The following is a 24,865-nucleotide window of genomic DNA, read 5'->3' as shown; positions in this document are numbered from 1 at the left end:
GCTGTACTAAAGCTTGGGCGGAAATGGGTCTTCCAAATGGACAATGACCTGAAGCATACTGCCAAAATGGTAACAAAGTCAATGTTTTGGAGTGGCGATCACAAAGCCCTGATCTCAGTAATATTGAAAATTTATGGGCAAAGCTGAAAAGGCTTTTAGGAACAAGGCGGCGACCTACAAACCTGGATCTATTACACCAGTTTTGTAAGTAGGAATGGTCCTAAATCCGACCAACTATTGTGAGAAACTTGTGTAAGCATATTCCAAACATCTGACCCAAGTCACTCAGTTTAAGGGCAATGGTACCAAATACTAGTGAAATGAAAAGAAACTTTTGACTGTGCAGTAAGTAATATAAAAATGCCTTAAAGGGAACCTGTCACCTGTTTTGGCTGCTATAAGATGCGGCCACTGCCTTTCAGGGCTTATCTACAGCATTCTATCATGCTGTAGATAAACCTCCCGGTCCGACCTGCAAGATAAAAAAAAAATAAGTTGGGGTCCGAAGCGGTCCAATGAGTGTCGCAGGCCTGACGCCTCCTATCTTCTTGCAATGCTGCCCTCCTGCTTGCTTCATCGCTCCCCGACATTGCGCTCCTGCTCAGGCGTACTTATCTGCCCTGTTGAGGGCAGAGCAAAGTACTGCAGTGAGCAGGCGCTGGAGAAGGTCAGCGAGGACCAGCGCCTGCGCACTGTAAGAATTTTTTCTGCCCTCAAGGTGCGATGCCGGGGAGCAATGAAGCAAGCAGGAGGACGGCGTCGCAAGAAGATGAGAGGCGCCAGACCTGGACCTGCGACACCCATCGGACCGGACAGCAAACTGCCCCCCCCCCCGGGTGAGTATAATGAAAGTCGTTTTTCTTTAAGGTCGGACCAGGTGCTTATCTACAGCATTATAGAATGCTATAGAGAAGCCCTGAAAGGCAGTGGTTGCATCTTATAGTGGCCAAAACAGGTGACAGGTTTGCTTTAAAACATTCTCTCTCATTATTCTGGCATTTGGCTAGTATTGATAATTATGGCAATCCTAATTGAGCAAAAACAGGAAAGGTTTATTATGATATATTGTCAGATAGTCAGAAAAACATGCATATGTGTGTTTGTCTATAGTGTATGTAAACTTTTGGTTTCAGCTGTACATTCCCCAAAGACCCAAACACTTCCAATGCAGCCCAGAGTGCCACAGTCTATCAGCATACTCCACATTGTTTAAAAGTTTAATACCTAGAGTCCAAAAACCTTGATTTGGACTCGGTTGAATCCGGAATCTACTAATAATTTTGGAGGTTTTTAGAAAATGGATCTCAACACTGATATTTGAAGTCATGCTTTTCAAAATGGTAGTGAAAATGAGCACAAGAACATGGGTACGTTGACACTTACAGGAAACACTGGGTGGCTACAACTAGCATGTGGCACCTTTAAGATCTCCAAGGAGGCTTTCCTTACCCTTGTATGATTCTTTAATCTCTAACAAGTCCCTTAGATTTGATGTTTTTGGCCACTGGACTGTTACTTAGGAGGATGAACCATATAATGCTGAGATGACGGAACAGTATCTTGCCTACACATCCTTTCCCCTCTGTAATTATAGTCTTTGCAAAGCTTGTAGGCTTGTGGTTGTGGAAAATGCGAAAATGATTTTTTTCTTGGCTTTCCATTGATATTAGGTCTTCTATAAATTGCCCGAAAAGCTGGAAATTTTTAAAGCAATAGTCCCAATAGTCTAGAAAAATGGGTGTTGTTCCAGCTTCTTATAAAATCAATTTTATTTAGCAAAAATTAGAAAATGATGACAGACATGATGTAGACATCCTGAATAGCTACGTGTTTCGAATTCGACGTGTCCTTTCTCAAGCTGAGCTTGAGAAGACACTACTGTGTGGTTCTCTGTGCCCTCTAAATTCTAAAGCAACCCTCTAGAATATAGTAATGCCAAGTGCAAGTGCCCTAGAAAACAGTGCCCACATTTTGTCCCCTAGAAAGTAACAATGCCCTGTGTGCTCCTTTGACAGTTACAGTAGTGGTGTTATCGCACCTGCTGCACTGGGCCCCACCCCCCTTACTGCTCAGGGACCCATAGCGGCCGGGTGGCAGGGCTGTGCATGCCGATAGTTAGGCTACTTTCACACTTGCGTTTGTTTGCGCTGCGCACCGTGCCCAGTGCAAACGCACATAAAAAACGCATCATGCGTTTGTGTGCGTTTTTTTGCGGTTTTGCGCATGTTTTTTTTAAAAAAACGCATGCTTTTTTTTGCGCTGACGTGCGCATTACCATGCGGCGGGATGGCTTGTACATTATTTTGATCAAAATTATGTTTACTAAATACCCTTAATATTATTATTACCTTTATGCATTATTTGCAGTATATTTTTTACTTTTTAGTTCAGGATGTTTGTGTTTTTTGTTTTTAGATACACTACAGACATGACAGGCAAAGCACAGGGACATTATAACATACACTACATTAACACCTCCTTACAGTATCACCTGCACTTTTTCTGATTATAGGTCTAATGCAACATAATCATTGCAGTGTCACACATGCATTGTTTCATGCTGGGGTTTATAACAGGTAGGATGTGGTTCACAGGGCTCCCAACTGGTGTCCATGGAATATAGACGTGGCTGGTGGACCAGGGTTCCGTGAATTGATATGCTCGTCTCTAGTAATGGCTTAACCCACCCTCCCAATTGAGAAAGCTTCAATACTCCTCCAACTGAGTGTTCATTCAATAGTCTGGAGCGATAGTTGTTGGCAAAGCTATCTAAGCTTATTTACACACATGCAAGATTCATGGTCTAAGTAAGGACCACAATATCCGCATCGGCAGTAGATCTCCTACTCCAAAGTCCTCGTTAATGCTTGGTAGGAGCTAGAGGTGAACCAAACACCTCCGGCAGTGACTAATTTCTCGCAGATGCTAAACAATCAAACATTGAGATCAACAATTCTCCAACATCATCTTCTGTCAAAGGAGAGTTGGGGAGATCGCTATACAGATATGATCCTTGGCCAACATTAATCGTCATGGGGACCTTAAGGGCCCAGTCCTCTTGTCCTAATATCTATGACATTATCATGGGAACCAATAAAAGGAGGAGCCCTGACTTATTAGGACAGAACACAATCTAAATATTTTGTAATTGGTTGAAAGAGCTTTGGGTGGTTCTTGACTTTTGGCTCACATCATTCTTTCATCAATGACTTATTAGTTGGACATAGTCTGCAAGATGTGACATCGGGATGGGGAATAATACCACACTGGGCTTTTATACAGTATAAATGTCTGACTCTACGTTGAGGATGGCCTCTTCTTAATTACAGGGATGAATCTTTACGCCGTAGGACCAAACTGAGGGGCGCTTGACATGTAAATATGTTTATTAACTCCATAAGTTAGCCCTACTTTTGATATGGTGGACGAATGACCCACCCATTCGCTATTCCCTGTATGTCCTATGGGAAAATGATGAGATGGGAATTCAGGGCCTCATTCTTGGAGTCTTGAGTCATAAGTTAAAAAGGGGGTGGAGGGTGTTAGCTTGTTACCTAGGTACCATGGCAGACACAAAGGTCTGGATTTGTGACATTGTCCTGTGAGACCCTTCTTAGCATGCCTATGCAAACATTCATAGGGTTAACCCCTGCCATGGTGGCAAACATATTGTTGACTCAGCCGGGTTTGTGTGCATGTTTGCCCAAAGTCTTCAACCCTCTAGGCCAGGAGTATGCTGTAACAACTAAAAGTCTGATACACCTTGCATATGTATGTCATTCCATGCAGAGCATTTAGAAATTATTCACCCCCTATATTCCCTCTGTTAGCCAAATAGAATTTTCCTAATTCTAAAGTTTTCTTTCTATTAATCATCATTGAGCTGTTTCTCCAGTGTTTTCAAGGCAGAAATCTGTGTCTGTTGGTAGGCTCTGTGGCAGAGAGTGGCTTGTAGGGAGAGTAACTGTGCATTTGTATCCACCAGAACTTCATTAATTTGGTGGACATGCACATTACTATACACTTCTACCACCAGGTGAAGCAGTCGTATTTCTCATCTATATAATTAACTTTATAGTATCTCATAGAAAGACAATCCCTTTTAAGGACGTGGCCACAAACCAAAGCTTCAGAATTGTGTGAAAAAGGCAGTGGGTTCCATATGGATGACCGTCTCTGCAACACTCAACCAATTTGGACTTTTATGGTATGGTATCCAGTAGATGGCCTCGTCTTAGAAAAAGGTATAGGGCAGCGCACTTCAAGTTTCCTACATAATCCTTCTTGAACACCAAAACCATGAGAGGCAAAAAGTCAACTCTTTGGTCGGAATGCCATGCAATTTTGGAAGGAAGCCAAAACCACTTCTCACCTGGCTAATACGATCCCTACCATAAAATATGAATGGTGATCTCACCATGCTGTGGATATGTCTTGAAGCTGCAAGAACTGAGAGACTAGTTTAAGAATGACCTTTGATGAAACTGTCTCTAGATCTTAGATTATATATTGTTATAATTTTTTTTCCTTCTATAGATAGCTACCATTAAACCCGTAGAGATGCTACACGTTTAGCTAACCAGTACCCGCCTCAGTACTAATGATGGACAAGAACCTCAAACTAGTTGACAACAGATGGGTATCGCTGGTTTCTGCATTCGTATTTCAAGACTTCTATTGGGTTGTATATTGACTTACAACTCGAATCCTAGTTGTCTTCCTTCTCGCAGTTGGTTAATTTGCATACATTTATTTGGTTGTTGACCCTTAGACCGAACCCAGAAGTTGTGGATTTTGGACCAGTCCATGAATGTACTTGAGCCAGAGTCTGGATTTCAACCTAATGAAACATCTCTAGAGATGCCCAAAGTTGATGTTAATCGAGGCTCTCCATCCATCCAACTGAACAAAGCTCAAGAGGATCGGTAGATCCTGGTGGCCTCTGCCCAATAAGACTTATGACTGTGTTTTCTTTTCCAGAAATCATGGTGACTTAACAGGTGATGGGTAAATGTCTTAATTATCATTATAGATCATTATGGTTTCCCTAACACTATAATTCACAAGCCAAAATAAACACTTTCCCTTCACGTTATGAAACGTTCTGCATAACTTGTTCTTAGAGTGCTCCAAGTCTTATATCCGGATGCATTCGGTCGTGATCAGTAAGGATCATTTGATAAATTGCTTCAAGAGGAAGAAGGTCTTAATCTGGCATTAATAGTGTGTCAAAGGAAGCCACTGGTACAGGGTGTATATAAATAAGCAGCTCTGTATACTGTATGTAGCACTAGCCACTATTATATCTGAATTCTGATGGTTGATATGGATGAGATACAAGCGTTTTTGCCACATACTTTCCAACTCTCCCAGAACTTTCAAAAGACTCTTGAAGGAAAGGAAACAGCTCCTGAAATCCTGGAAGAGTTGGCAAATATTCTAGGCAACGCTGAAGCCTCCTAGGACCTCCTGTGTTCCATGGAGATTTTTACCTGGGGTCCAGAAACGATGTGTAGAGGGGTGGCTATGGAAATATTTTTCAGCAATGTGCTTTGAGTGGCACCTGTAGCTTCGTATGAATAAGTTAACACTCGCGCTTTTATAAGACAGTTTTGATGCATTAGTCTACTTTAATTTTTAACTTAGATTTTTAGAAATTTGCCAGAAAGGACCACCGACAACATTAGATTGTTCACACCAAGAAAGGTCCGTCTGCTGGCCATGGTCATGCCCACTGGTGAAGTCCCCATAGTATTGCCTAATATGCATGTTTTTCCCGTGGAGCATTGCTGTACATGTTCTAGTCTCTTTAACAAGTAGCAGAGCAACTTTTTACAAACTGCACTATTAAGTTTGGAGTTTTTAATTAGAGTTTACATTTGATTGCACCTTGACCCAGGTAGCAAATTTTGACACATGCACCAGGTTTAGGATACACAGAAGTTTGCACCCACAGGGTTAACCACTCTGGCACTGCTGTGTGTACTCAGTCCTCCTTCTCTTCACTCCTGGGTGTTTGTATATTTTTACCTACTACCCACGCTCTCTATATGCTGGGCCTTGCAGAAATGCAGTCTGAACTAATGACTACTGTAGAGGTGGCGGCGAGGGGGAGACGGAAAATACTTTTATGAATTATTAGAAAATTCCCCTCACTTGGCTGCTGCCATCTCGGGGGTGTGTGAGATTGTCTTGCTAGGCATCTTTGTTTACTTCTATTGGGCAATGCTACTTTAAACTGTATCCTTATAGCATAAGGGGCCACCCTGTAAATAACAGACCTATGCTGGATATTTTCCATGGTTTGTAGATAGGAGGGTAGCCATTGAGTTTTAGGTAAATTTTAAAGTGACCTGACATGTACTTTTTTTTTAACCTGTTATAAATGCTGCTGTTCACCTGAATCCATTGATGCTTTCCTTTTGTTCCTACTCCTCTCCGTTCCTTAGATATGGCCCCAATTTCCCAGTATGTTAATCTAGTCTTTTTTTAACAAAGTATGTGTGGTCATTAAATCTTCTCAGTGGGTGTGGCCTTGACAAAGTTGCTAATTGGCCAAAAGACTAAATTTATATACAGTCAAGAGTGGGTCATATCTCAGGAACCAAGAAGCCCAGGAACAAAAGGGAAACTTCACCGGATTCAGGAGAACAGCGACATTTAATTAAGAAAAAAAAAATGCAAGCGACAAGTCCCCTTTGTTTACTTTTACAACCTAAATCTTTGGGGCGAACAAAGGTAGCCAGTTGGGACTCTAGTAATGCCTGCTCAACCAATTACTGGGTGAGCTGGGTCACTAGAACGTAAGAGCTCAATGGGGACCAATGAGGGTTTCTGATTTTTTTTTTCCCCCCAAGTAATCTGCTAATGATCCTACTGCGTCCTTGAATTAAATTTTGCTTCCTCATTGTCTATCGATTTCGGAATGAGTGATGGTTTTCATCGCCAAGATGGCCTCTCTGTAGTACAGGAATATTGAATGTTTGTATAGCCGACACACTTGCTGCTAGGGGGCCGTATGATATTCTTAATTAGTTGAATCTTTAGCACTCATTTCCTGCAAGACTTTCAGATTTGTATAGGATTAATAAGGGCACTTGGGATAGAGGATAAGATGGTTTTGCAACAAGGCCAATTAACCTGCCTGGTATTTGTAGTCTATGACCAATGTAGCCGAGCTCTGTGTCATATACATGAGCCAAGTCATATATATTAATAAAACGGTTTACCTGCAATACCTTATATGGTCTGAATACAAGGGTGGTGCTGTAGTTGATTTTGCCTTATCTTATGCAACACAATAATTGCTTTAGTTAGGATATGTATGAAGTAACAATATCACATCCAAACTTAGTCCTCCACGGCATCTAATCCTGCCCAATCCCTGTCACTATATCTCCCATATACTTTCAAAGTGCCCCCTGTGCATGGTACACAGTAATAGTAACCTTAATGATCCCCTCTTATGTCCTCTAGTCTACCCCCTTGAGTCCTCCTTACAATAGTGATGCTCCCTTAGATCCCCTTCACAGTTATGATGCCCTCTTAGGCCCCCCTTACAGTAGTCATAATCTCCTTTAGTATCTTCTCACACAGCGATACGATCACAGTATTACCTCATATTGTCCAGCTGGCCTGTTAATACCTTCCCTCAACAGGAATAATGCCTCTTCATGCGCCATTACTACAGAGTGCCTTCTTTGGGTGGCACACAGTAATCATATCATTACACATTAAAAATGTCCTTATTACACAAACTCACCGTAGTGATGACCCTTCACAATATTAATGCTCATTTCTTGTTTCTGCTCACAGCATTGATGCCCTTTTAGTGTCATCTCTCAATAGTGATGCCTCTTTAGGTCCCCTTTGCAGTATTAATGCCCCATCCATGTCTCCCTACAGTGTTGATTCCCCTTTAGTTCTATATCTCAGTAGAGATGCACTCTTGGGTTCTTCACTTGGAGTGGCGATGCCCTTTTAGACTCCCCTCTATGTGACAGTCTACTTGGGTTCCCCTCTCTGATGCGATGGCCCTCTATGCCTCTTACACTTTCATAGAGCCTTGTTTGGTGGCGCAGTATCCATACACTTAAAAAAATGTCCCTCTAATGTCCTCTCACAGTAGTGATGCCCCCTTATATCCCCATCAGTCATGATGCCCTCTTGGGACCCCATCATAGTAGTGATACATCCTTACACAGTCACCTCCTAGTCTACGGATGACCAGTTTTGTGCCCCCAACTCAGTTATTATGCCTCTTTGTGGACTATTACTTTTCATAGTGGCCTCTTTAGGTGGTACCCAGTAATCGTATCCTTATACATTTAAAATGCCCTTTATGCACCCCCTCAGAGTAGTGAGGCACCCATTGTTTCCACCCTCTGTGACGATGCCCCCTTGGCTTCCACCCTCTGTGACGATGCCCCATTGGGCTCCTCTTAAAGTTTTATAGAGCCTTCTATGGCAGTACAATATCCATGGACATTAAAAATCTCCTTGTAGTGTCACTTCACATTTATGATGCCCCGGACCTTAGTGCCTCCGGAGAGAAATAGCACCCTAAAAAATAAAAATTAGTCTCCCAATCCCTTGTTCATCATAGCCGGTCTTCTCTGATCTGTTCTTTCTGTGGCTTTGTGTGGACCACAACATTATGATGTCATAGGGTGTGTGGTGGAGCAGTGAGCTGTATCTTCTAAACAGATGGGAGTTTTGCAATAGAATAAGGACCATCCAGAATTTTGCCTCCTCTTTAGAAGCTGCATGGTTCTGCCTTTATTGTACGTGCACCCTTGCCTTGGTCACAGTATAAATTTAGGATTTATCTTGATCCCTGTGATCCTCTTTAGATCTTTCTCCTTGACCTTGAGGAATGTCTCAAACATTTGAGTCTACGTAAGAGGATGTTTTTGTTTCACTACTGAAATAATGCTGAATAATAATTCCCATATTAAACAGACTTTAATTTGGGTAGCGTCATGTTTTTAGCTCAAGATCTTCTCCTTTATCCCAATAATTCTGTCCTGAGAAAGAAATCGATGCAGTCCATGAAAATTTCACCTTGTCTTACCTTGACATAACAATGTTGACAAAAAATATTTCCAAAAAAAGAATTAAGTTCCTCATGTAGGCCTGGTCCACGGGAACCTTGTGTGATTTTATTTTTTTGCCAAAGAATTTCTAAAATCTACAAACACAGTGGGGAATGAGGTCCTCTTCAGTTGGTACGCCGGGAGACCTCAAATCTCTGCATGTAGGGATCGAGAGCTTAGGTTGTGCAGCCCTATGAAACTGTGATGTGGCCGGGGCCAAATTCTATGCTTCATCCTGTCGTTAATTAAAAAAATTAAGGCCTGTTCCCGTCTGCTGTATGACATCTTTGGTATCCGTCGCTTTTAGTACTCTGAGCACAATGTCCCATCTTTCTCGCATCTCAACTTTTTTTTTTTCTTGTCCTGATTGTTTAACTGAAAGCTACAGTATGACTGTTGTCTGACTTTGGTTCTGGTGACCACCTCTGTACATATAGCTTCATGTTCTTCAGTGGTGGTCACCATATCTCCCAATTTCAGTGTCTAAATAACAATGGCAATTTTTATTTTTACCATAAGCCACTTCCCTTTCCTTGCCTAGTCCTTTATATGTGCTCACAAAGAAATATTGCATGTCAAGATGCCCGTTTTTTTCCCACATAGTAGGGATATGCTTTCATGGCCCCCAAAGTGCCCATCACAGTAAGATGCCTCACACATTATGATGACCCACAGTATGATGTCTCCAGAGTACAACACACACACACACACACACACACACACACACACACACAGACACACACACACACACACACACACACACACACACTCTATCCCCACATTACATTTCCTCCACACACAGTATAATATCCCCACACAGTGTAATGTCTCTACAGTACATTTTATCCACACACTGTATGATGTCCCCACAATGCATAATCCATTCCCATACCCACAGTATGATGCCCCCACAGTACATTGCCCCACACACAGTATGATGCCCCCACAGTACATTGCCCCCCACACAGTATGATGCCCCCACAGTACATTGCCCCACACACAGTACATTGCCCCACACACAGTACATTCCCCCCACACACAGTATGATGTCACCACGGCCTCCCCCCACCTGGTGTGGTGCCCTCAAAACTTCTTCATACAGCAAGATGATGCCACTACTGACCCCTACACACTATGGTGCCCTCCAGTGCACACATTATGATGCCCCCTCAGCTTCTCGTGCACACAGTATAGTGCCTCTCTCACCGTATGATGCCCCCCCAACCTAGCTATGCACGGGGTATAAAATCTTAACAGTGAGACTCTCCCTACAAACAGAAGCATCACACTTGCATGTGTGTCCGATCCACTCCAGCCCTTCTGCTACTGAGCTGGTCTCTGCTACCCAGTCATTTAACCTGAGACTGTAATGTGACTTGAAGGTCCATCAGTCTCATCAGATGGCTGCCTGCTCCACCATTGTGTTAATCTGTATCTGTGCCCCAATGATACTGTTGAAATCCTGATATGTCTGAGCTCCCCAAATTTAGGACCGTCTCTCTCTATCAGGGGCGGATGAGAGGAAGTCAAGTGGTTGACGACCGATTTGAAGTACCACAGTCTGGAGATAAGGGAACTATAAGAGGACTTAAAACTCTGTAAAATACAGAACTATGAAGAGTTGTGTTTACCGACCGTCCCTATATTTGTTGTCTGTTTATTAGTGTAGGTGCCACGCATGTCTTGTAAAATTTGGCAAGTCACGTTCCCGATCCTCTGCTACTGAGCTGATCTCTGCTGCCCAGTCACATGATGTGTGAATGTCTACCTCCAAGGCCATTTTTTTTTTTTTACTTAAATGCATGTATTCTAAGCTACAAATAATTTTTGAAATTCTATTTTTTTTTTTTATAATGAATATGTTTGCACCTGTTGGCTTTGTTTTCCCGCATATTCTACTTTGATGTCGTCTGTGGTCATACATCAGCTCAGAAGAGCTAAAAAGATGACCGGTACAAGAGTTAAAAAATTCTCTTACTGGATTTTCAGAATGAGTTCACTGACAGATCTTCAATTAACTCATTCTGCAGCCAGCATTAGGCAATCGTTGCAGAGTTTTTAATTAAACCAGATTACAAAAAAAGTTTTAACTACGTTCTCTCAGGATTCCTCTGCTTTTTTTTTTTTTCTTGGTTTCACTTAACATGTGTTCCTGTCTCTTTAAGTGTTTGTCACTGTGTAACTTCTGTTCTGGATTTCCTGCCTCCCATCTGCATACACTGAGCACTCTTGCAAACAGTCTTGCTCATGTCTCACACTTGACATCTGATTTTTTTTGTATTAACCATTTTACCTGTACATATCTGAGCTAGCCTGCAGTCACATCTGTCTCTGTGTCTCTCACGCTGTCTCTTGTCATACCTGTCTGTTTCTCTTTCTCTTCTGTGCCTCCATGGGATCTGCTGTCCACTTTTTTGGTGTCACAGAGTGCCTTCTAAAAGACACTCTCATTTGCCAAGGTATGTAGGAACTTGTCTGTATGTGCTTGTGTCTTATTGTGTTGTGGAACCATAAGTTGCAGCATGCTGAAAATGTAAGAAAAATCTTATATTGTCAATGTGGTGGTGTTCGGAAGCTATGGTCATTCCCCACCCTACTATTCCCATCTTGAAGAATTCTGCCTTACACTTGCAAATACTGCTTTCATAGAATGCCCCTAGAATACTGCCATTTACTGCTCACATAGTACTGCCATAAAACGCATAAGCAACTACCTCTATTGAGTTTGTAAATAATACTACCAAATAGGTCCAGTATAACCAGGTCCTATAATTCCCACACATTTCTGCTAGCTAGAGCTCAAATGTTTCTGCCCCACATTGTCTAAATCTCACATCCACAGAGTTTTCAAATGATACTACCATATAATGCCCACATAACCTAATTTCCTAGCAATACTGCCATCTAATGCCTAAATAATACTTCCATATAGTATTCAGATCTACCATATAGTGCCCATCTAACCATGACCTATAATTTCCCAACAATGCTGCCATGTAATGCCTAAATCCTTCCTTATAGTATTGAAAAACTACCATCTAGTGCCCACCTAACCATGACATATAGTTTCCCAAGAATACTGCCATCCAATGCCTAAATAATGCTTCCTTATAGTATTCAAAAACTACCATCTAGTGTCCATGTAACTATATCCTGTAATTCCGACACAATGTCATCTAGTGCCCAAAAAGTACTGCCATATAGTGTCCACGTTACCTATTATTTTTTAACAGTACTGTCATCTAGTTAATACTGCTATATTGTACTCACATAAATATGACCTATAACTATCACTCAATGCTGCCATCTAGTGCCCAAATAATACCGCTATAAAGTGCCTAAATCTTACTTCCTGTGGAGTTTTGAAATCAGACTACCATTAGTGCCAAGAAAGCAGTGTTCTGGAATTGACATTCAATTATGCCATCTATTGCTGAAATAATACCACCATACAGTACCCAAATATTATTTAAAATAATATGATATAGTGCCGACATGAAAATGGCCAAGAATTTCCAAACAATCATGCCATCCATTGCCTAAATAATACCACCATTCGGTTTCCAAGTAATACCGCCGTAATAGCTTAGGGCAGTACATGCTTAGTAGATTTAATCTAGGAGGGGCCCATAAGGAAATAGGGGACCTGGCCCAGTTTGCCTAATACATGCGTGACTTGGTGGCCATAAGTGTGTATCGGTCTTAAAGGGAACCAGGTTTGGCTGATATAACATGTGGCCACTGCCTTTCAGGGCTTATCGATCCGACCTGAAAGATAAGAAAAATAAGTTTTATTATACTCACCCGGGGAGAGGTCCAGTCCGATGGGAGTCACAGGTCCAGGTTCGGCGCCTCCCATCTTCTTGTGATGCCGCCCTCTCATTGCTTCATGGCTCTCCGGCATCGCGCTCCGGAGCAGGCGTACTTATCTGCCCTGTTGAGGGCAGAGGAAAGTACTGCAGTGCGCAGGCATCGGACCTTTCTGACCTTTCCCAGCGCCTGCGCACTGCAGTACTTTGCTCTGCCCTCAACAGGGCAGATAAGTACGCCTGCTCCGGAGCGCGATCCTGGGGAGCCGTGAACCAAATAGGAGGGCAGCATCGCAAGAAGAAGCCGGACCTGCGACACCCACCGGACCGCCCCCCCCAGGTGAGTATAATAATACTTATTTTTCTTATCTTGCAGGTCGGTTCGAGGGCTTATCTACAGCATTATAGAATGCTGAGTATAGGCCCTGAAAGGCAGTTGCCGCATCTTATATCGGCCAAACCTGGTGACAAGTTTGCTTTAAGCTACACAATTTCTTCTCGTTCTATGTCTGAAGCCAATTTCAGGATTGTGACGATTTCTTTTAATGAATCCATTAGGTCACGTGTCTGACAACGGGATAGAGCTATATTGTTGTCTCTAGCCAAGTGCAAGTGAAGACTTTTGAAGGCAGCTCTGTTTAGGATTAGAAAAAAAAACATGAAAGGACTCCAAAACCAGTTAAAAATACTAAAGAATATTCTTGTTGAAAAAACGTACCCCCTTTATGATGTTTCACCAAATTGTCTAGATGCCGACATGTACAGTATGGCCCTTTAGCCCAATAGCAACCATAATTTTAACTTTTGCTTTGGGAAACCTGGCCATTTTACGTGATAAGGCCAGTGGGTAACTTCATACAGAAGAAGCCATCTTTGTGTAAACACTCATTTTTTTGCCCACACATTGAGGTGATGCCTGTTGTCTGTTACTAACTTGTGTCTGTCTTTCTCTCGTCCATTTCACCTCTGCCGCTGTCTCATCCGCCTATATCAGCCCCATTGCAGCCTGGTAAGATTTGACTGTCGATGTTTATTGCATGTGAAGTGAATGCCCCCATATCCCTTCATCCCGATGACTTGTGAATGTTTCCCATTTTACTCACTATCTTAATTAATAACTGCCCTTATAGGATTTTTAACATCAATGGACCAGAAAAATGAGAGAACTCAGTCTTTTCTTAGGAAAACAAATATGGTGGCCCTAACCATCCATGGTCTGTCATAGTGTCCTGTTTGGGCCTGCTGGAGTCCCCACTTTAAAAACTATGGCAGCACACCTAAACAACTAGTGATGGACTGGTTGCTATGGCCAAAATTGCCTAACAACCCCCTTTTTCTATTTTACTGTCCCAATTTGGGCCTACTAGAGTTCCCATGCTAAGTGCCAGCATACCTAAACTGCTAACAGACTGGTTGCTAATGTAAGGGGGTGGCGTTGCTATTGACCGTAGAGACAAGCTGCCACTTTAAGAGACAGCACTCCCCCTTGGTTAGAGCAGTGGGTCAGTCCACTCTTCCCTGCAGTAAAGACTGTGTGGTTCCTTCTGCCAGCATGGAGAGGGGAGGGGCTGCTTTTTCTGTGAGAGAGAGGGAGCCGAAAATTCTGCAGGAAGGAGAAGTGCCTGGAGCTGTGAAGGAAAGACTTTGTAAACTTTTCTGTGGATAACAAGGTGGCTTTCCTGTGTTGCCGTGAGGATCTCGAAGAAAAGACAAGAAAGGAATCCAGAGGAGGGAATCCACTGTTCCTGGGAGCATCACTGTACCTGCACACAAGGAAAAGACCACGTTGCACAGAGCTTCCAGGAAGAAGTGCGCACCATCTTGCAAAGCTGCAGGGGCCCCTGGGATTGGACTGAGATATCAAGGCTACTGTGAGTGTTAACCCATTATGTGCACATGCTAGGGTTTAGGATAGACTGCAATAGATAGAGCACGGCAGCCATGTGGCCTGGTTAGCAAAGGCCAGATAGGTTATAGTTAGTGTAGCATCGTACATTACTTTACTGTGTTGTCTTGCCAGTTGGATAAATACACTGAGTTGTTATAGTTGGTGCTCCATGCTGTTTAACGGCCCAGCTAGAGAATATTATCCTTGTAAATTGTCTGTTTCCATAGCATACCCCTGTTTCTGCATTTTCCTAAACACTGCATTCCTTGCCTGTAAATAAATTAACCCTTTGTTGTTTGCACCTCATCTTGTGTGCCGTAGTCTTCCTGCATTGTGGTGGTCCCCCAGCCATCGCTTCAAGTGGCGCTGCGAGCAGGGTTGCTGTCACCAAGATGCAGGCAGCAGGCGGCAACGGCAAGAGTGCTAGTGTTAGTGGGTGATGCTGTGGGCATTGGTGGAACCCCTGCAAGGACACTCCCTATGGGCACCATATTTAGTCTGCTTCCAAAGTTTGACGGCAATAATATGCCCCTGTCTGATTGGGTGTCCCAGCTGCAAAGCACCCTGAAGATTTATAACATCAGCACAGACCTTGAAGTGGACATTGTGTTGACTGCCTTGGAGGGAGAGGCCCATAAAAACGTCTGTCTACAGCCAGAACTCACCCGTAGTACCCTGAAGGAGTTAGTGAAATTCTTGGAAGAGATGTACGGTAAGACTGCTAGCGCTGGACACCTTTGCGCCAAATTTTTCTCTAGACTGCAGTGGGAAGAGGAAGGGATCTCCCAGTATGTGACAGCACTGCAAGAAGTGTTGGCAGAAGTGCAGAGAAAAGAGATGGATGGGCTCGGTGGCATGGGCTCCAAAGACCGGATACTCCGGGAACAATTCATTCTGGGACTGCACAACACATCCTTGATGAGAGCACTGTCAGAACAGGTCCGTGCAGATACGGCTCATTCAATCCATCAAATCCTGGCAGAAGCAGTGTCCCAAAGCAAGGAAGACAGCTACGCATCTGGGGTGATGCGTGTCCAGGGTGCCGATACCAGAGGGGACCCAAATCATCTGGAGGCACTGGTCCAGGTAGTGCAAGACTTGCAGCAGTCTCTTCTCAGTGTCAGAATCTGCTCAGTTTGTGACTATCTGACATTTTCTTATAGTGTTCTGGCTGCTGGTCTTTTTCCCCTGGTGCTGGGTTTGCCTTTGGTCAGGTGATTGTATCACCCTTTATTAGCCTGCACCTGTCTCCCATTTCTTGCTGGACAACAGTGTTAATCCGCTTGATGTCTGGCTTGGAATCTTGCTTTGCTTTCTGTGTGTTAAATTAGTGCAGTTCTGGGACCTCTGGTTCTGCTAGTCTTAGTTTCTGTTTCCAGTTTGTTTCTGCAGCATTCATTGTGTTTTCTGTTAGGAGATGACCCGTTTTTGTACCCAGTCCTTATATCTTTCAGGGACCCCCTTCCCCCTATCTATAGGTCATCACTTGAGATTAGCCTAGGATCGTTGGTGAGTCTATTCACAAGGAATGGGTCGCCCACTCCATCGTAGGGCATCAGCCTAGTCGCAGTGCAGGGTCAGTTTTCCCCCTCCTACCCTAGTCCTGTGCTGCAGAACCGTAACAGTCAGTATGCAAGACAAATTAACCCGGATGGAGCAAAGAATGGGAGAACAACAGTCTGACCCATCGTACTCATATAACCACTCTTCGGCCCGACCCCTGAGGGTGTTCCAGTGGATTGCTTGATAGATATTGGGTCACAAGTGACAACGATGCCAGAATCCTATTTCAAACAGCATTTTCAGGCCCTGACCAAGCCAGAGAAGGAGACGTTGATGCCAATCAACAGCCGATCCCGATCACAAGGGTCGTGTGGATGAATATTCAAATCTGTGGGCAAGAAGTGGGAAAGAAAGAGATCCTGCTAGTCCCTGAGCCCATCAAAGAAGATGTGCCTGTAGTACTGTGAATGAATATCCTACGAGAACTTGATCAGAAAATGTTTACCAAGCGCGGACCCAGTAATTGGAAGAAGGCCGCTACACACAAGTCTACTCAAGAAGCCCTTCAGTGATTTGGGACGCAGAAGAGTGTGCCGCCTTATTAGACGGTAGGGGTCATCAGGGCCCCAGGGAAAGAGCCTGTAATCCTGCCTCCCGAGCGAAAAAGTATATTACACCTTCCAGTGGGGGCTCATCGCAACCTCGACGGGCTGGAGATGATTGTTTAGTCTGTGGTCGGCGGAGGAGCGGACTAAGAAGTCATGATAGCTCGTACGATAGCGGTGGTCCAGCGCGCACACATCCCCATAAGAGCCTTGAACGTGGGCCCCGGGGAGGTCACCTTGCCGCGAGGGACAGATCTGGTCCAGGTGTACCTACACAAGGGCAAAGTGGTGAGTCAGAAGAAGATGTCTTTATCGCCGATAGAAGGTATGGGGTGGACTCTGGCAGTCACTGCGGGGCCCAAAGAGACTCCATCCCCGGAGTGGAATGGGTGGGTCATCCTGGATCAAATGGAAGTGGATGTGAAGGCCCTAGGCCCTGAGCGTATGCAGGCGATAGAAGCTATGCTGTGGGAAAATAGGGCCACATTTGCTTGTCACGCCGAAGATTTTGGCTGTACCGAAGCGATCACACACAAGATACCGACCAGGGACACTCGTCCAATTTGAGAACGATACCGGCAAATCCCACCCACGATGTATCAAGAGGTAAAGACAATACTCAGGCAGATGACTGATTCAGGAGTAGTGCAGAGTAGTCAGAGCCCCTGGGCGGCCCCAGTGGTGCTCGTCAAGAAGAAGGATGGGACCATCCGGTTCTGTGTCGATTACAGGAAACTCAATGCTTGCACTGTGCGAGACTCATACCCGTTACCCCGCATCGAGGAATCCTTGACAGAGTTGGGGAAAGCCAAGTACTTCTCCACCTTGGACCTAGCAAGCGGATACTGGCAAGTAGCCGTGGCAGAAAAAGACAAGGAAAAAACCACCTTCATCCTCCCTATGGGATTGTTCGAGTTTAATTGGATGCCCTTCGGGCTCTCCAATACTCCGGGCACGTTTCAACGGCTGGTGTAAAACTGTATCGCAGAAGTGGAAGCCAGGCAAACAGAGGGAAATTCTGGACGCTGAAATGAAGAATGTCTTACACCAGTGGGAATAGGCTGGAGGTGCGAGAATTGGTGCTATATCACAAGAGACAACAGCCGAAAGACACTGAAGTAAGGTGGCAGGTGCTCATCCCAGGAGGAATGGCCCAAGAAGTGGCTAAAGAAGCCCACGAATTCAGAGCCCACTTTGGGTCCACAAAGACCTACCAGTGGTTACAACGGTACGTGTACTGCCCCCGGTTGGAGTACGTGGTAGAAGAGGTCTGTCGGCAGTGTCGGGTATGAGACCTCGTTAAGAGTACTGAACAAAGAGCACCCATCCAGACCATACATACTAAGGAACCGCTGGAATTATTGATGATCGACTATCTCCTCATGGGACACTCAGACCGGGGGCCACAGTACTGTTTGGTGATGACCGACCATTTCTCCAAGTTTGCGGTAGTCACCCCGACTAGAGATCAGACTGCTGAGTCGGCGGCGCGGGCCATGTGTCAAGACTTCATCCAAGTGTATGGGTGCCCAAAGCGCATCCACTCTGACCAAGGTGCATGTTTCCAAGGTAAAGTGATGGAAGAACTGTATTGTTTGTATCGCATCGAGCAGTCCCAGACCACCCCTTACCACCCTCAAGGCAACGAAGCATGTGAATGCTTCAACCGAACCTTGCTGCAAATGCTGAGGATGTTGGAAGAGGACATGAAGGCGTGCTGGCCAGACTACCTGCCAGAGTTGGTCTGGACCTACAACAATCGGGTCCGGCGTCCGCCCCTAGAGTGCTCCACAGAAATATGCTGCAGCCATGCAAGTCTGAGGCCCGTCCTGTACCAGTGCCGCTTGAGGGTGATGCTCCATCTCCTGAACCTGTCTTGCCTGCTGGTGAAATCAATGATGAATGGTGGATCAGCCTTGACACTGTGGGGGGCCCTCAGCCGGATAGAGATGGTAATCTTCTTTAGATACCACTGCCGCCACATGACGATGAGTCCAGACAAGTGCTTACTACAACTCCTGCAGCAAGTATTCCTCTGGAAGATAGTCAAGACATCTGGAGATCCCAGAGGTCTACTGCAGGGGTTCCACCAGCCCGATACATAGAAGAATGTTGTCTGTCTGTTTCTCAGCTTGTGTGTTCTCCCCTATTGGTGCTGTTCCGCATTGCAAGTGTCTCTATCCCACCGCAACGTTGATGCTGTGATGGTCAAGGATGACCATCTTTAAGTAGGGAGACATGTAAGGGGGTGGCGTTGCTATTGACCATAGAGACAAGCTGCCACTTTAAGAGACAGCACCCCCTTGGTTAGAGCAGTGGGACAGTCCGCTCTTCCCTGCAGTAAAGACTGTGTCGTTTCTTCTGCCAGCATGGAGAGGGGAGGTGCTGCTTTTTCTGAGAGAGAGGGAGCCGAGAATTTTGCAGGAAGGAGACATGCCTGAGCTGTGAAGGAAAGACTTTGTAAACTCTTCTGTGGATAAAATGGTGGCTTTCCTGTGTTGCCGTGAGGATCCACGAAGAAAAGACAAGAAAGGAATCTAGAGGAGGGAATCCACCGTTTCTAGGAGCATCTTAGGACCCGCACACAAGGGGAAGACCACGTTGCGCAGAGCTTCCAGAAAGAAGTGCGCACCATCTTGCAAAGCTGCAGGGGCCCCCGGGATTAGACTGACATACCAACGCTACTGTGAGTGTTAACCCCTTCTGTGCACATGCTAGGGTTTAGGATAAGCTGCAATAGAGCACGGCAGCCATGTGGCCTGGTTAGCAAAGGCCAGATAGGTTATAATTAGTGTAGCATCATACATTACTGTATTGTCTTGCCAGTTGGATAAATACACTGAGTTGTTATAGTTGGTGCTCCGTGCTGTTTAACGGCCCAGCTAGAGAATATTATCCTTGTAAATTGTCTGTTTCCATAGCATATCCCTGTTTCTGCATTTTCCTAAACACTGCATTCCTTGCCTGTAAATAAATTTAACCTTTGTTTGCACCTGATCTTGTGTGCCATAGTATCCCTGCATTGTGGTGGTCCCCCGGCCATCGCTTCACTATCGCCAATACTCCATAACAACCATTTTTTTAAGGGGTTGTCAGACAAGATTTTGCTTGCTGTCCCATTTTTATGTCCCAGTTTGGACTTATTGGACTTCCCACAGTAAATGGCAATGGCAACCCGCCTAAGTATCTTGAGAAAGGTGAGCAGTGTTGACCATAGCAACCAGTCTGTCAAGTTGCGTTGTTGTTTAGGTGAGCTGGGAGCCATGGCTCCCAGAAGGTCCAAACTGGAACATGAAAATGGAGCAGCAAGCAATATCCTGACTGACAATGCCATGGGGTAAAGGGCCTGTCACACTAAGCGATATCGCTATAACGTCACTGATTTTGTGACGTTATAGCGATATTGCTAGCGATATCGCAATGTCTGATACTTGCCTCCGACCGGCTCCCCCGCTGATTATCGCTGATTGCGCGAGAACGTCCTGGACCGTTTCTCGTCGTCAGCTTCCAGCTGGGCTTCCTGTGGCGCCGACGAGCGCCGCGTGGACACGGGTGGGAGGACGTCAGGATTGCCTCGCCTGACAGGTAAGTAGCGACCCCCGACCCCTGCTATGTCGCTGGTAAGATCTGCCTGTTTGACAGCTCACTACCGACCACTTGGCGATGCACCAGCGATCCTGACCGCGTCATATCGCTGGTCGGGATTGCTGGTGCATCGCTAAGTGTGACAGTACCTTAAAAATAATCCAATGGTTGTTTGGTTGCTATGGCCAACACTGTCTAACATCGCCTGTTTCTTCTTTTTCTATGATGTTGTCAGACATGGTTTTGCTAAATGTTACATCTATCATATCCTAGTTTGTGATTTTGGGGGTTTCCATGGCAAATAGCCATGCTAACCCACCTAAATAAATAACAAGACAGACTGGCAGTGTTGGCCATAGCAACCAGTCCGTGTAAATTACTTGATTGTTTAGTGTGTTCTGACTTTGCGATTTGCTGTAGGGACTCCGATAAGTCCAAACTGGGACATGACAAGGGAACATCATTTAAAAATCCTGTCTGACAAGGTCATAAAGTCATTTTTGGGCAATGTTGGCTATTGCAACTAGTCAGTCTCAAGTTACTTAGGTGTTTTAGGTGTGCTAGCTCTTGTGTTTACTGTGGGAACTGCAGTAAGACCAAACCAGCACATGCAAATGGCGTTTCCTTAGTGGCACCCACTCCAAACAACCAAGTAACTTGAGAGAGACTGGCAGTGCCAGCCGTAGCAACCAATGAGAAAATGGAAAACGGTCTTAGGAGCGCAGGAAAGAGACTCAGACAAGAGATGGGTTTAAACCACAACGCGTTTCGACAGAGGATCCGCCTTCATCAGGTGGATACATCCACCTGAGTAAGACTGATCCTCCATCGAACGCATAGTGATTTAAACCCATCTCTTGTCTGAGTCTCTTTCCTGCGCTCCTAAGACCGTTTTCCATTTTCTCATTGCTCCTATCCTCCATTGGAGGTTTTCGGCTGGAGCTGCTGTGGAGACCTGACATCCTTGTCTGCCCGTGGGTTGCTTCCTAAGCGCTTCTTTATGACCGCTTATCACTGACTCTTAGCCATAGCAACCAGTCTGTGTCAAGTTACTTGGTTGTTTAGGTGGGCTGGCCTTGCTATTTGCTGTATAGACTCAGATATGTTCAAACTTGGACATGAAAAGGGAACATCAAGTAAAATCCTGTCTGAAGGCTTCATAATAAAAGTTGTTGTTAGGCAATGTTGGCCATAGTAACCAGACTGTCTGAAAGTTACTTAGTTGATTTTGTGGGCTGGCACTGGTGTTTACTGCGGGAACTCCACTTGGGATGTCACATGAAAATGGAGTTCCAACTTTAAACACCAGTGCCTGCCCACCGAAAGAACCAATAACTTAAGACAGACAGGTTGCTATGGCCGATGTTGCCTAACAACAGTTGTTTTTTTTCAGTGTCGTTGTCGCTTTCTTTACATCTAAAGTGAGGACAGAAAAAGCATTAGTTGTCCTTGTGGCTCTGAAAACATAGCTTTCATAAGAATGTTGTACTGGATAAATATTGAGGTTCACGCCCCCTCTTCGCCCCAGTCAGCATCTCCCCTAATGGTGCATTTGGACACCAGGGATGAAGAAGAACCCATCCAGAATAACTGGAAATGTGCTGATTCCTCTGGCAGACTAGGAGGGCTATTTTTTTTATTTCATTTGGGAGCCTACTAAACATTTTACCCTTTACAGTGACTGCAAAGAATTCTTTCTACGAGGACCCAACCATAACTAGTCTTATTTGAGGGCAACCTTGTAAGTCTATGACCCCCTAGGAGCAGTTGGCAGTATATTTCCTATTTCAGTGCTGGCAGTGAAAAGGTTACACATGGCGGGACATGCCTTGATGGTTATTGCTCTTCGTCCTTTGTGTTACTTCAGAATTCCTGCATTGCCGAGAAGAATGTAAAGAATGCACCGACTGAATTTCCACTTACCTCCGTCATTGTGTTTTTTGCGAATGTCCTTCCTGATATATATAAATATAAGTTTGTTAGTGTTTTTTTTTGTGGTGATTGACATGTGTACCCGAGCTGCAGGCACCTCATTTTGAGGCTTCATTTTATGTGACATGGAATGATCATCCGCTCTCTGTTCTGTGACTTACTTGTTAGCTTGCGGTGAGCTTGTGCTCTTGCCCAGGAGCCAGTCAGAAGAAGCAGATCTGCAGTGTATAATTTAGGGCTGAGATAGAAGAAGAATAATCTGATGAATGGAGAGGTGGATCTCTATCTCTTCCCTAAATTTTATGCTGGCCAACAAGACTAGATTTCTATAAAGAGTAAAAGAAGCTGTATCTCAGGAACGGAGAGGCGCAGAAACAAAAGAAAAACCATCTCCGGATTCAGGAGAACCGCGGCATTTACACCAGGGGAAAAAAAAATCTGTTTATGGCATGTCACAAGTCCTCTTTAATTGCAGAATCCAAGTATCACATGACGTTCTTACATTTTCCACCTGCAGAGTCCCCTTTCTGGCATACATTATTGTTGACAGGTCAAGGTGAACCAGGCTCCAGCTTAAAGGGCAACACACACTTTTTTGCATATTCGTATGAGCATGCACAAGGCAGATTAGCCTCTGGGGAAAACCATTTGTTAAGACTTCACATGAATGTGAATCCAGATAATGTATACATATAATAAAAGGAGGCCATAGTTTATCGTCTACAGTTTTGTCTTTACCCATAAAAGGAAATCTGGTGCTGATCTATATATACAGAATAACCATGGCTGTAATAAATGTGTAGAAGTGAACGACAGGGAGAACCAACTAACTGCCTGCATGGAGGATCATTGACTTCCTTCTGTGTCAGCTCTGGGTAAACAGATGAAATTATGGAATAGGATCGTGAATGTTGTTTGTAATCCGATTAGCCCATTCTATGGCTTTTGCGAACTACAATTCCCAGCATGTATTGGCTGTCACAGCTATGGAGCCACAGAATTTAGAACGTTTATTATAGTTCATATGGACAATTATCCTAATATTAAATCTATTACTAACTCTTCAATTAACTTGGGGTAATTAAAGGGCCATAAGTGAGAAATCTGTCCAAGGTGATTCAAACGGAAAATATGGGGAAGAGTTTACCACAACTGTACATTATTGCTTCTATACTGTAAGGAAGGTTGCATTGTTGTTTACTCTGTGCAGTTGTGTCACTGGGTCCTTCTCTGGTATCACACAATCAACAGAGCAAGCGAAGAGTGAACAATTCCAAGACCTTTATTCAGGCAAAAATACGAAAAGGTCCATATTCAGTCCACCACACAAAGGATAAGATAGTCTAGTATCAGGATACAATGTCCAGGAAAATGAGATTCCAAAACTCTAGCACCAGAGGATAAAATGGGTCCTTCTCTCTCTGAAGTGCTGTCTGTACACGATCCTCTTCAAGCAGGAACTGACTTGTCCAGCTGCTGTTCTTCCCCCCACCCCCTTCCTTGTCCAGGGGTAGTCAAACAAGTTGGGGCCAGTTTCCAGGCCTCCCAGAGGAGAACAAAGGGCCTTAGGGATTAATGCACTACAGGGGGTCATCAAGAGCCAGATACAGTGAGGCTGTAGACTTACAATGTAATAAGAAAAACACTATGAAAATGACTGAAATAGAAAAATAGGAATATACAAAAAATGATATCCACATAGCCTATCACACCATCACAATCTCTCCCCTCATAATAAGTGAGCACGCCATGAGGTCTACACAGACCTCTGGCCTGCTCACTTTAGTCCACATTGCTCAGTTATTTATAGTTCCTTGTACAGTGGCAGGGGTAGGTCGGCCTGGGGAGCCTATGGTTCTTCTTGTCGAGACAGTCCATCGGCGTTCTGGTGTTGGCTTCCCTGCTTGTTTTGGATGGAGAAGCTGTAGGGTTGTAAGGACAAGCTCCACCGCAGCAATCTTCCATTGTCCCCTGATACGCGATTCAGCCATGTGAGGGGGTTGTGGTCTGTAACAATTGTAAAGTCTCTGCCATACAAGTAGGGCTGCAGTTTTTTTAGTGCCCATACGATGGCAAGGCACTCCTTTTCAATAGTGGCATAGGCAACTTCCCGATCCAGTAGTTTCCGACTGGCAAAAGCAACAGGATGTTCTTCTCCGGCGGCGTTCACTTGGCTAAGTACTGCCCCATCCAGCAGGCTGCCTACCGGGTTCCAGAGGCTGTTCAAGGCATGATAAAGAACGAACTGGAGGCGATGAAACAACTGGGAGTTATTCAGCCATCTCACAGTTCTTGGGCCTCTCCTGTCGTCCTGGTCCCCAAGAAGGATGGTACAACACGATTCTGCGTTGATTACAGATGACTAAATGATGCCACCAAGAGTGATGCTTATCCCATGCCCAGGATTGATGATCTATTGGATCGTCTGGCCAGTGCCCAATTTGTGAC

General features: G+C 44.6%; 1 protein-coding gene across 5 annotated transcripts in view; it reads left to right on the top strand.

Moving 5' to 3' along the window:
- ARHGEF11 (Rho guanine nucleotide exchange factor 11) overlaps positions 1-24,865 on the top strand; it is a 173,290-nt gene that overhangs the window by 42,714 nt on the left and 105,711 nt on the right. For 3 of the 5 annotated variants that reach the window (XM_073567075.1, XM_073567073.1, XM_073567077.1), the window contains exons 2-3: positions 11,522-11,554; positions 13,899-13,913. The exons of 1 other annotated variant lie outside the window; for it this stretch is intronic. In XM_073567075.1, coding sequence (XP_073423176.1) covers positions 11,522-11,554; positions 13,899-13,913 — 48 coding nt within the window. The remainder of the gene's footprint in view (positions 1-11,521; positions 11,555-13,898; positions 13,914-24,865) is intronic. One more of the 5 variants, XM_073567074.1, reaches the window with a different exon arrangement.

Source organism: Dendrobates tinctorius, unplaced genomic scaffold (genome assembly GCF_039654945.1).
Source record: "Dendrobates tinctorius isolate UK_male_01 unplaced genomic scaffold, ASM3965494v1 ptg000019l, whole genome shotgun sequence".
Taxonomy (NCBI): domain Eukaryota; kingdom Metazoa; phylum Chordata; class Amphibia; order Anura; family Dendrobatidae; genus Dendrobates; species Dendrobates tinctorius.
This window is presented reverse-complemented; position numbering and strand designations above follow the sequence as displayed.